This window comes from Daphnia pulex, chromosome 9 (assembly GCF_021134715.1).
Source record: "Daphnia pulex isolate KAP4 chromosome 9, ASM2113471v1".
NCBI classification, from domain to species: domain Eukaryota; kingdom Metazoa; phylum Arthropoda; class Branchiopoda; order Diplostraca; family Daphniidae; genus Daphnia; species Daphnia pulex.
In genome coordinates this window covers 6,635,083-6,647,890 of record NC_060025.1, presented here as the reverse complement: position 1 = coordinate 6,647,890, position 12,808 = coordinate 6,635,083, and the positions used below count along the sequence as shown (strand labels likewise).

Sequence of the window (12,808 nt, the reverse complement as noted above, 5' to 3'; positions counted from 1 at the left end):
TAAGATGAGAGAAACACTGGCGACGATGATGGTCATCAAAAACGAAAGAATTCTGAACCGTCCAATATCATTGACGTTCTCCAAATTAAGTCGGATCATGTAAGAAGCCAGTACAATTTGTGTCAACATGAAAAGAAAAATCATGGCTGCCAGTGCATAGCCATTGTTAGTTAAAGTGCTGGCACCAAAATCGAAAAAGAGGCGGGGAGCAGGCTCTAATGCTTTCATAGCGTACCCAACCGCGATGGCATTAACGGCCAGATTTATCGGTATAGGAGGTATCTATAATAATAAAATTAGATTACTAACTAAAATTGGTTTGAAACTAAGAATCACCTACGATCAAATCCGGTGCTCCATTATTTCCACCGTTGAGTGCCATCTTAAATATCATATAATTTAAAAAAAAACTGTTAAAATATATATTATTACATTATAATAAATAAATTTACCTTTGCTTAGTTTATGAAATGTTACAGATTAAGTACGATAAGTTTTAAAGTGTTCGTTGACTAACGTTCGTTCGTAACTGCAGATTAAGTACGTAAAGAAGCAGTCGTTCGTTTCAAGCGAGGAGACTAAGATGTTACCAGCTTTTTAATTTTAGATTTTTAAAAATTATGTATATTATTTATAAAACAATTTTATAGCGCGATAATATAGTCATTTATGCTGAGAGGTTGACAAGTTTATTACCTCCTCCATTGAGTGTCTGTTTTTTTGTTAATTCTGGATCTGAAGCAAATGATCTTGCTCTAAGACTTGCCAGAACACATACAAAGCGTAAAGAAGCCATTGTTCTGGATCAGTATGTACTCTGACTATTCAATCCATTCCTAGCATTTAGTCACCAATGCCTTACCAATATATTTTTTTAATTATTGGCAGTGCTTACCATGGACATGTCATATCCTTGATTGATGTTAGTCCATATAAGTTTGCCCATCCTGTAGGTGAAGGACAACCTGACTGGGTTCATGTTGTAAGTTGTTTATTAAATATTTCAGTCTATGGTGGTAAATACAGAAATGATAAACATTTTTTTAAAACTTACTTTTCCAACTTCCTGCTTTTAACGATCTGTTGCTCGGTAAATTTCTTCACGTTTAGTCAAATCAACTTGGTAGGCATAAACCTGTCCTTTGGACATCTTAATCAATCGGGCAGTCTCTTCATTCGCTGTTAAAAAAAAATTAGTTTTATAAATTAAAAAAGATTTTTTAAAAGTGGTTAATGTAGTACCTTGCTTAAGCCATCATGTATAGCAGGAACATACCGTCGTTTCTTTATTTGTTAATAACAAGGTCGGATGATGGGCTCTCTAAGGATTTTTCAGCAGCTTTTACGCCAAGTTCTTGGGAGTGAACCTAAATCTTATCACTTCAAGAGTTGAAGAATAACGTAAAGTTACTCCTTACTGAATGCATCAGAGATATCTCACAAGTTGTTTTTGTCGGCTGGCGTTTCGGAGATGTTTCCCATTGTTGAACGCAAGTTCACGCAGTTCCTCATAACTCGGCTAAGATCTTGACTCTTTGGCAGGGATGGGAGCAAGGGAGGGAACAAGGATTCCGTCTACGATGATCGATGAGTCATCAAGTGGCTCTCGCTTTTAAGGGATGCCATATTCGTCATTTGAAATCAACACTCTCAGCAATTATTTTCCTTCTCGTCATTTGCGCCAGTTTACAGCTTGCCAAGCTTTTCATTTTCAATAAGAGTTGTATCCACCTAGGCCAGGGACTTTTCAATTTCATAAACGTCTAACTAGTTCTAGTTCACTACACATCAGCACTTTTACTCCTTGACATGTTGACATCCTATATATATATTCCTTCTTTGCTTATTGACTTTACAAATGGAATACTAAAATAAGGTTCAATACTTTTCATCTTAAGAACTAAGTTTACTGGAGGGAGGGGGGGGGTCAAGTTAACTAAAAAAAAAACTTTTAACAGGCTCTTATTCTATTGAGTTATAGTAATAAGATCTTTGTAAAATTCATCAGGTCTGTAGTAAATTCTTACCTGTTTGGCAGAAAGACCAGCGGCCCCTGGATGCGGAGTAGACAGCCAGCGGGTGGAGACAACAGGCGAGGAAACTGGAAATCGCAGATGTTCAGAAAGTTGATTATGAACACGTTGGCCGGCGTCCTCAGCCGTTAGAACCTGCGATTTACAATCTGAGAATGAGCGCCCATCATAAAAATTGAGGAAAAAAATGACGAGTACCTAAAAAAGATGACAAGTCGTAGAGGATGGTGGAATGGTGGAACACGACGCCAAGGGCGACGTGAACTTGGCGCGGGATCCCGCCATGTTCCAGAAGTTGGCGCTGCTCCGGCGTCTACAGCGACACGTCCCAATCGATGCCCAGCGTCTCGTTGCTGTCATCGATAATCCAGGTGGTGGTGCTGATCGTCCACAAATAGTCAAATACCCAGCGATGTCGTTGCTACTTGTCATATTGGTTTATCAGTTCTATTTTATTTTCCTACGAGATTCACACAACACTCGCTAAAGATTCTTCCAACATAAAAATAAGAAAGTGAGGTTAATCACTTTGGTTGATATTCGGTCCCGTAAAGGCACCAGAACCAATCCCGCCACCATGGTTGATCAGCCGTTGGCGGCTCGACACTGGAGTCTGCCAGTCAAAATTCCCGACCCCTGGTTAATGATTCTTTACGGAAGGTGGAAGAAGCGGGAGTTGAAGAATCCTCGTTCCACGCACGGGAGATGTTACGAGCGCATCGGTACATCCGTGTGAAATTGTTTCCATATGAAGGTTCGTAAATGAAAGCCAACCTGTAAAAGTTCCTTGTACTTTAAAATCTTTGGGATCTTTTTGCCCCTTTACACATCAAATTCACGACTGTCAATTACAAATTGAGATGTAATAGGTCAAAACTTGGTGACTTTCAGAGGGCCTTACTTGAGTCGAGTATTGACGTATCTATCCTTTCCATCGTCTATTTCCGACACAACATTTTTTTATCACTAGCAGGGATTTGCGATTTGAATAACGAATTTAAAAGGAGGGGCGCTCTTAGACTAACAAACACGCAACACAGGTGTTAACTCTTGTGTTTAAAGTAATGTCATGCGTCGTTGAATATGGCATAGATCGTAAATTGATATTTCAAACTTGGTATTCCAACATTGAATTTCTTGGAAACCAAATCAATAGAGACAGACTTTCTATGTAGTCTTTAAATTTTAGCATCACTATTGGGGGAAACATCACGTAGACCATCGGAAGTCAGTAGTCACTGGGCAAACAGAAGCAAACGAACAGCGGAATTTTTCGGATGTCAGTGCAGGCAAATGTCATCGTGCAAAAGGTCGGGAAAAAAAAGAGAAAACAATAATGGAAATGGAAGCAATACACGTAGGAAGACGACGGCAAAGTGAATCGAACTATATCGAATAAAAGAAGGTGAAAAGACGGCGAAAGTGAATGCGGATCGGTCGTTAGTTCAAATTTCCGACTCGAAACCTTTATGGTGGTCAATGGTAGTTCAACAGTAGTTGAACAGACATGGAAAATGTACTCAGCGGAATGACAAAATTATAGATGCCCGTCGACGCGTAGTCAGATGCCAGGATGATGACTTTGTTGGGCCAATTGTATTCCTTGACGCTCCGGTGGCTCGAATGCTCGCACATCTAATTCAATGGACGAAAAATTCCATTGGTAAAACTTTGCGCACTTTTTTTTCGCTGGGTAAAAGTTCTACCTGAGTGAGTTGTAAGCAGCAAAGTGGTTTCTTCTCCTTCAGTAGGTAGCACAATGTGGGGCTAACGCCGATGTAAGGCGACACCAGAGGAAAACCTTTCACGATCCTGTTTTTTTTTAAATTATTATTATTATTTATATTATTTTTTAATAACTATAATGAATTCGTTACATATACAGTATTTTAACTTACGAGATTTTTTCTGTGGGAGCAGGCCAAGGAATGTCGTCCTCGATCTCATCTTCACTATCTTCCGTGGCTGCCTGATGCCCGGCTACCAGGTTTATGGTTGAGCCCGAGAACATATCGGGCACTGGCAAAATGCTTGGCCGTCGGCTTTCTGAAAATGAATTAGATTGGATATTAATTCACTCAGTAATGTGATATTCATTGTTGTGTTGGTACAGATACGCTTGACGTTTTCAAACAGACAGCGCTGCGTGAGTTGTAGCCTTGTAATTGCAAATGATATGCCTTTTGGGACGCTCATTCCAATGTCTTAGAACTTACTAATTGATTTTTATAACGACTACAAATAGTAGGCGTTTAGGATTCCATAATTACTTTGTAAAGCAAAAAAAAAATAAATAAATAAAAAAACTATCGGTCTTCCTGAGAAGAATATCATCTTACTATCTGCCTATTTGGATATCGTTGTTCAAATTTAGAGGGAAATGATCTTGCTGAATGCCTGGCTATATCTTACTGAAAATTGTTAATGCCCGAGATAAATTTTTTATTTAGATTAAGATCAAATTATTAGGCAAGTTCTGAAATTAAAAAAAAAATGCCTGCTGTCTGGATAAACACTTTACCGCTCTACTTCATAAACCTGTAATTTCCGTCACACGAACCCACTTACCCCGTCTCCTCCACACGAAAGTAAAGGCCTTAATCAAATACTTGTGGGTGATTATACCCAACATTCAAATTGAAAAAAAACTAGCAAGCTGAAAAGAGCCAGAAAGAAACAAGAAAATGTTGCAGAATGTATTGTCACGATTTACTAACGTTTCCGTGTGTCTCTTCATTCTTTCTGGTATGTCTTTCTTGGAAGTATTTTGGTGTGGTGACCTAGACCCTAATTACCTATCGTTCCTATTATTGTTGTGTGTAGGCTTGATCACTTTCCTAGAATAAATTCCTTTTCTCCCACTTAACAAATTTACCTCTTTACTCCTTGGTCACAAATAACGACAGAGTGTTTTCAGAGCTTCTTCGGGCTGGTTCTTTAATCTCTCTCTTATTGTGTCTTGCATTTTAAACGTCTACTATCTAACTCTGTGTTGTTTTGAGATAGATTTTACATCGATCTACTGGTAGTGTCTGTACCAGTAGTGGACGATCGGCTCTTTGACTGTCTTTAAGAGCAGCATTGAGTTTATCGTTAACTAGTGTGTATCATTTCGCCCTTGCGTCATCAGCCAAGTATACGGTCGTACACGAAATTCGTGACATGGTGGAGATGCAGGGTATACTTGTATCTGATTGATTGCATTGGGTTCGACAAGTGAATCAAACTTTGATGAATCATTCTGCTGTTGCTGGTATCCTGAGGTCATCTGTTCTGCTGTTTTCTCATCTCCTGTGGTCATCGCATATTTTCGGCTAAGTTGATTCTTTTGTCTTTATTTTGAATTTGTTTGGAAAGGTGATATTTGTTGTGTGGCTATTCATTTTGAAATGGGGGATGAACAAAATGTCCCGGGTGTAGCACCGATTGAAATTGTACTAGGGCGCCCAAATCGGGAACGGGAACCTCCTTATTTTATGGAAAAGCTGGGGAGGATGTTTCCCATTGGATTGATATGTTTGAAAGGGTGGCTAACTATAATTTATGGGATCACGGGAGAAGATTCACTCATATGGGAATGTGTCTAGAGGAAGTGGCTCTTCAATGGTGTGTGAGTCTATTCCCTCAACCCCAGACATACGATGCGTTAAGGGACGTTAAGAGGAAGGGCTTTGTTAGCGGCCTTTCGAGACCCTAACTATGAATACGATCTCGAATCTAAGTTAAGAAATCGTTTCCAGCAGACAGACGAACCTGTTATGACTTACTGCTACAATGTTGTTTAATTGTGTTCCAAGATAGACCCCAACATACCCGAACAGACGAAGGTGCGTCATCTCTTGCGGGTGTCGGAATTAAAGGAGGTAGAAATGTGCGACTAACTTACGAGTGGAGAATTACGGGAATACGCGAAATAAGGAAATACGTACACCGTGATTGAGTCCTACGTTGTGTGCTTTTTTATTAAGAGATTGAGTCTGAGTGAATAGTCTCATCGCTTGTTGTGCCAAACGATGAGACCCAGAGAAAGAGTCACAGCTCAGAGAGGGAGAACCGCGAGAGACAAGCAAGAAGATCAGACTGAGGTGAGAAAAGACTTGACGTGTTGAACGTCCAGACAAGACTGGTAAGACAAGTTCAGACAAGGGGTGACAAACGCTTAGACAATAAAACAAAGGACAGGCGAATCTGTAATAGCTGGAGGGTGTTGAAGGTTAAAGAAGGGGGTTGAGCAAGATGGAAGCAAGGGGGGTGAAAACAAGAGAGGTTTGAGTTAAGTTAAATGAATCAAATGAATTAAGTTTGGAGAATATTTTCGACACTCCCGGGGCGAAAGAAGCCGCTGGTCGGCGTCTCTAGATTGGGTTGTTCTTGTAGATGAAGCTGGAGCTGGACCGGTTGATATTCCAGCTGGAGATTCAACCGGTTCAGTTACGTGAAGGTTGAACGGAAGCTCGCAGAAGGTGATGGGGAGAAGAAGAGAGAAATCGCTTTTTTGAGGGGAAGTAGTGACGGACACCGGCATTTCTATTCAGCTTTGTGGAGGCTCGTGTGATGAGCATGATGACACTTCCGGCAGCGGAACTTTGAAGGACAATCGCCGACTGGATGACTTCTTAGACAGTTGAAACAAAGATTTTTGACTTTTGCGATTTCGTATCGCGCTTCGACAGTGATTGCTACGTCGCAGTCGGTGGGCCAGTGAACGCCAGAGCAGAAGGGGCAAAGAAGTTTTCGGTTGGAGAACTCCCTTGCTGAAGAAGTGGCTCCTGAAAACAAGACGTTGAGCTTTTGTGGCTGTTTAAAAGAAGAGGGGTGAGTGAGTGAGCTCTCACTGTCCTCGAGAATTTCGATTTCCTTTAAGAGACTTTTTCGTAGTGTGTCCAGATCCCACTCTGCGGCGTCACTTTGTCGAGCCAAGTTACGACGCAGATCTGCCGATAGTTTGTCCAGGAGGATGCAGACGAGAAGATCGCCATATGAGTCAGGTTTCTTGTTTAGAGCTTTGAGACCACGGATGTGAGACTCTAAACAATCGACGAATTTGCGGAGAGAAACCCGATCAGTGCCGGGGTTAGGTAACGATGTGAGTGCTCGCATGTGAGCCATGATGATTTTCGCCGGCTGGCCAAAACGCTTTTTGAGTAGATCGACGGCGACAGTGTAGTTGTCGTTGCTTGGCACAAGGCCGAGAAGAAGAGCTTTTGCGTCACTGGACAATCGAGAATTAAGGAAGTTGAATTTGGTAGCATTAGAATACTTAGTTTTTAGATGGACTTCTACTTCGAAGACGTCCCAGAATGCGTTCCATAGAAGAATGTTTCCGTCAAATTCGGGAAGGTTGAATTTGGGGAGATGACTCGAATCAGTGGCAGTAGTAACGTTGATGGTTGGAGTGACTGTAGGTGCTGGAGGATTTGGATTCGCAGCTGCTGCTGCAGCCGCATCGGCAGCAGCAGCTGCTGCTACTTCTGCGGCTTTTTCATCCATCAGAGTTTTGAGAGTAAATTCTGCTGCGTCGCGAGCGTCGTACGCTACAGCATTGGTAGTACCAGCATTGGACATTTCAGCTTCCATGTCAGCAGCGGGTAATAGGTCAACGATTTCAGAATCGAGCGTTTCAACTACCTTGATTTTGTCGTGAAGATCTTCCAACTTCTTGTTGAGTTCGTAGATTTTTCGGTCTCTGTCCATAGCAGCATCGGCGATGATGTCGGATATTTTGGCGATGAGTCGAGTAACCGCACCGCGATTGCCGCCACGTTTGGACGTGAGAGTAGCCACGCTCGCCATTTTTGTCGAATGAAATGGTGAACGTTGAAGACGATGATGGTAGCTTGTCAGCTACTAGCGAGGGAAGCCAGGATTGGCAATCCAGAAACGAGAGTCAAGACAAGTGTGACCACGAGGTTGGCCAAGAGAGAACGTAGCACGAGGGGGCTAAGAGATCGAGTTGAACCAAGTCTGGCCACGAGATTAGCACGAGGGGGCTAAGAGAGAGAGTGTCCACGAAGCTGAACGTAGCCACGTGGTTCGATGTAGTGTTAGTTTGTCAGTTACTAACATGAGTTGCCACGTCTGACAACCAGAGATAGAGGAAGATCATCGTAGCACGAGGGGGCTATGAAAAAGGAGAGGACCAAGCTTGGCCACGAGGTCAGCACGCGGGCTGATGAGAGAGAGGCGATGGGCCAAGTCTGGCCACGAGGTCAGCACGCGGGCTGAAGTGAGTAGAAGCGATAACACGAGGCTGAGCGCAGCCAGAAGATTCGACACGCGTGTGTTGAATCTGAGCGAATCAGTTTGAAAATTCAAACATCCGACGATGAGAATTTCAGGGAAGAAAGCTTTAGAATCGAGAAAGGAGTTAGTCACACGAAAGTTAAAAGATGAACACAAGGAACGAAGATATTGCCGACCACGCTAGGCCAACAAATCCTGGTTACGGCACCAAAATGTCGGAATTAAAGGAGGTAGAAATGTGCGACTAACTTACGAGTGGAGAATTACGGGAATACGCGAAATAAGGAAATACGTACACCGTGATTGAGTCCTACGTTGTGTGCTTTTTTATTAAGAGATTGAGTCTGAGTGAATAGTCTCATCGCTTGTTGTGCCAAACGATGAGACCCAGAGAAAGAGTCACAGCTCAGAGAGGGAGAACCGCGAGAGACAAGCAAGAAGATCAGACTGAGGTGAGAAAAGACTTGACGTGTTGAACGTCCAGACAAGACTGGTAAGACAAGTTCAGACAAGGGGTGACAAACGCTTAGACAATAAAACAAAGGACAGGCGAATCTGTAATAGCTGGAGGGTGTTGAAGGTTAAAGAAGGGGGTTGAGCAAGATGGAAGCAAGGGGGGTGAAAACAAGAGAGGTTTGAGTTAAGTTAAATGAATCAAATGAATTAAGTTTGGAGAATATTTTCGACAGCGGGGCCTCAACCCATTGTTGATGAAAAGGATTTATCCCCTAGTGGAACACGGAGTCACCAACACGCAGACGATTTTTCAACTTGTCCAACGATATTCCCAGGCATCCCATCTGGCAAAAAATAGCGATTGGTCCAGCAAAGCCCTCCCACCTACGTCTGTTATGTTTGTTACCCAAGAACAATTACAAATGGCCATTTCTGGAGTGGAGCGGAAAGTTGAGGTGTTAGAGAATAAGTTGGAGGTCCAAATTAAAAAAGTACAGGGTCAAATTGAGGAGGGTTCTGCCACAGTCATTCAGGCTGTGAGTGATATGTTCAACAAGAATTCGATGACTAACGGGGGACTCACTAAGGGAGGGAATAAACGAACGTTTGATGGGAAACCGATTTGTAACGAATGACATCTGCCGGGACATATTGCTCGTAATTGTGGTAAACAGGAACAGCCACGAAAATGTTATAGATGTGGAGATCCGAGTCATCTAGCTAATAGATGTTAAAAAAACCCGGCTACTCCTCCTAATTCAAATCCCTCCACGAAACCCTCAAACTAAAGCCGGTGGTTAAAAGGGGTAACACCACCGACGGCTTATTCGCGATACCTCAACTGGACAGAAGTAAATTGGTATTTAAAAATATGATTTGTGGCAAGTACCCGGTAGAAGCAATTATTGATACTGGCTCGGGAATTACTGTTGTTTCCCCTTATTTAAGTAAAATGTTGGGTATTCCTCTACAGCCATGGGAAGGACCTGACATTCTGTTGGCTGATGGTCAGCGTACTCGTCCATCGGGAAAAATTGAAATTAAAGTTATTATTGATAAAATCGTTGTTGAAGTCTCTGCAATTGTGCTACAAATATATGGTTATGATTTATTATTAGGAAATGATACGTTGCGTAAATTGATATCCATTAAAATCAATTATACGGCCGAACAAGCTTCATTTCATTTAGGAGACATTGATTGCTCGGACAAAAAGCCGGCAGTCCACTCAAGTTTCATCTTTGCCAAAGAAGCCCAAACAATTCCAGCCCATTCCATGATGGCCATTGCTGTGGAGCGGACAAATCTGAAAAATGCTTCCACAAACGTCGGACTCTTAATGGTTGAGCCCTCTTCTAAGGTGATGCTTGACAAGGGTTTGTCTGTTGGTCGGTTTTGTTATCAATCTGACTCTCCACCCGATGTTGTTCAATTGATTAATTTTTCTGATTCCCCTCAATGGATCGGAAAAGGAAGTAAATTGGGGGAACGTTGAAGTTACAGATACAAGTCCACTGCCTCCCGAAGACCAAGATATTGATTTCGATTTTGAGAACTCGATCAACACCGAACTGCTCGATGAACATCGACAGGCTATAAAGGATTTACTTTATAAACGTCGATATTGTTTTACCACTAGCGATGACGATCTAGGTTCTTCAAATTTAGTTCAACATGAAATCAATATCGGAAATAATCAGCCCGTTCACCCAGCCCCTTATCCAAGTGCGTGGAAACAAAGGGAAATCATCGAGCCCCAAGTGAAGAAGATTAGACGAGCGGATGTTATCGAGCATTCTCAAAGTCCTTTTGCAGCTCCAGTCGTTTTAGTACGCAAACCTGACGGATCCTGGCGTTTTTGCGTCGACTACCGTCGACTGAATGCCATCACCATCAAAGATTTCTACCCGCTGCCTAGGATAGATGACGCTCTAAGCAGACTGGAAGGATCAAAATATGTCTCCTTAATGGATCTACAAAGTGGATATTGGCAGGTCCAGATGAAACCCGAAGACCGTGAAAAGACCGCCTTTATTACGGCAGACGGCCTATACCAATTCAAAGTCATGCCCTTTGGCCTTACAAATGCCCCTAGCACCTTCCAACGGATGATGGACGTTTTATTAGCGGGGCTAAAGTGGAATTCCTGTCTTGTATATCTGGATGACATAGTTGTCTTCTCTGATTCAATTCCGCAACATCTTACACGACTTGATGCCGCCTTTGAACGACTGTCAAACGCTAACCTAAAGTTAAAGTTGTCCAAATGTGTTTTCGCGGTAACTCGTCTCAAGATTCTTGGCTATGTGTCGAGTGGAGAGGGTCTATCTCCAGATCCATCTAAAGTCGATGCAGTAACCCATTTTCCTGTTCCCAAGTCACTAAAGGATGTTTTGAGTTTTATTGGTTTATGCTCATATTACCGTCGATTTATTAAAAATTTTGCCAGTATTGCTAAACCTCTGACCAACTTAACCAAGAAAGGACATCCCTTTGAATGGACCGATGTACAAGAGAAAAGCTTTCAAACCCTCAAGACGGCCTTAACATCACCTCCGGTTTTAGGACATCCCAATTATACACTGCCAATGGAACTCCACTGTGACGCTTGTAATTATGGTATTGGCGTGGTACTTGTACATCGTATAAATGGCGAAGAACGAGTCCTTGCTTATGCCAGCCGCCTTTTGAGTTCGGCAGAAACAAATTATTCAATTACAGAGAAAGAATGCCTTGCATTGGATTGGGCTGTGCATAAACTTAAAATCTATTTGTGGGGTAGTAAAATTCGAATAGTCATTGATCATCATATGCCTTATGTTGGTTAATGCGAAAAAGAGATTTTAATAGCAGGACGACTAGCTCGGTGGAGTCTACAACTCCAGGATTTGGATATTGAGATAATCCACCGGAGTGGTCGTCTCCATTCAGATGCTGATACTCTTTCTAGGTATCCTACGGGTCCACCTGAACCAGAAGCCGACATTCCTATGCTTTTTCTTCAACCAACGTCCGATGTCAATTTAAGAAAACTGCAAATGGAATCAGACTGGTGTAACCCTATTATACTAGGACTACAAGAAACAAATCCTGATAAAAAAACTTGTCGGTAGTCCTGGAGGGATGTTGAGGGGGGAGAGATTGCGTTCCATTTCGGACCTCGCTTCAGTGTAGTGCTGACAGTGGAGGAGTACGTGTGTCGCCTCCTCACGTTCAGGGCATCCGTTTGGGCAATCTGCGAGTGTTTCTGGTTCCAATCTGCTGATGAAGTGGTTTAGTTTGTTGTGGCCGCTGCGTAGTCGGAACAAGGCTGATTGGATAGTTCTTTTCTTATTGGTGTGCCATGGTAAGTATCCAAAACATTCTCTGTTAGTCACTGCCATGTTTGTTGATTGTGTTTTTAGTTTCTGGAACGTGATGTTTTTGTGGTTAGCTTTAGCTGTTGCTATGTTTTGCCTAACATCAATTTTGTTTGTTATTGTTTTTGTAGTGGTGTTGCGTCAGTTCTTCCGGATGTTTGTCGCCAGTTGGTCTGCGATTTCGTTTCCAACGATTGCGGTGTGTGAGGGTATCCATGTTAATGTTATTCTGGTCCCTGAAGCATTTAAATTGAAAATTTGTTTGATTATTTCAGGTATTGCTGGGCTTGACTCCCATTTGAAGTTGGATATTGCTTTAATGGAAGATTTTGAATCAGTGAAGATGGTGGCTGAGTCCATCTCGTACTTGTTGAGGTGGTATAGGGCTTGTCTGATGGCATACAGCTCTGCGTTGAAACTATTTGTGAAATTTTTCAGTAACCAAGCTTCGTCTTCTTTCTTCCTAGGTATGTGGAATGCCTAGCTGGCAGTTTTTGTTGTCTCGCACACTGATCCATCAGTGTATACTTCAAGGTGGTTGGTGTTTGGATTCCGAGTGAGTAAGTTGAATAGTTGGTTTGTTTGGTTTGATTCTGTGGCTTGTTTCTTTGTGAGGGGGAAGTAGTTCGTTGGGATTGAGAAGTGTTTCCATGGTGGGAGGGGTTCCACTTCAGGTGTCTGCGAGGGAGGTCTTTTGAAAAAAATTTTGCCAGTTGG

The 12,808-nt window shown here is 42.3% G+C and overlaps 1 protein-coding gene across 1 annotated transcript; it reads right to left on the bottom strand.

The window, feature by feature from the left end:
• Window positions 1-6,560: 6,560 nt before the first annotated feature.
• Window positions 6,561-7,826, bottom strand: LOC124201655. The gene has a single exon (XM_046597818.1). The coding sequence runs from the start codon at window positions 7,824-7,826 to the stop codon at window positions 6,561-6,563; it is 1,266 nt and encodes a 421-aa protein (XP_046453774.1).
• Window positions 7,827-12,808: the final 4,982 nt, after the last annotated feature.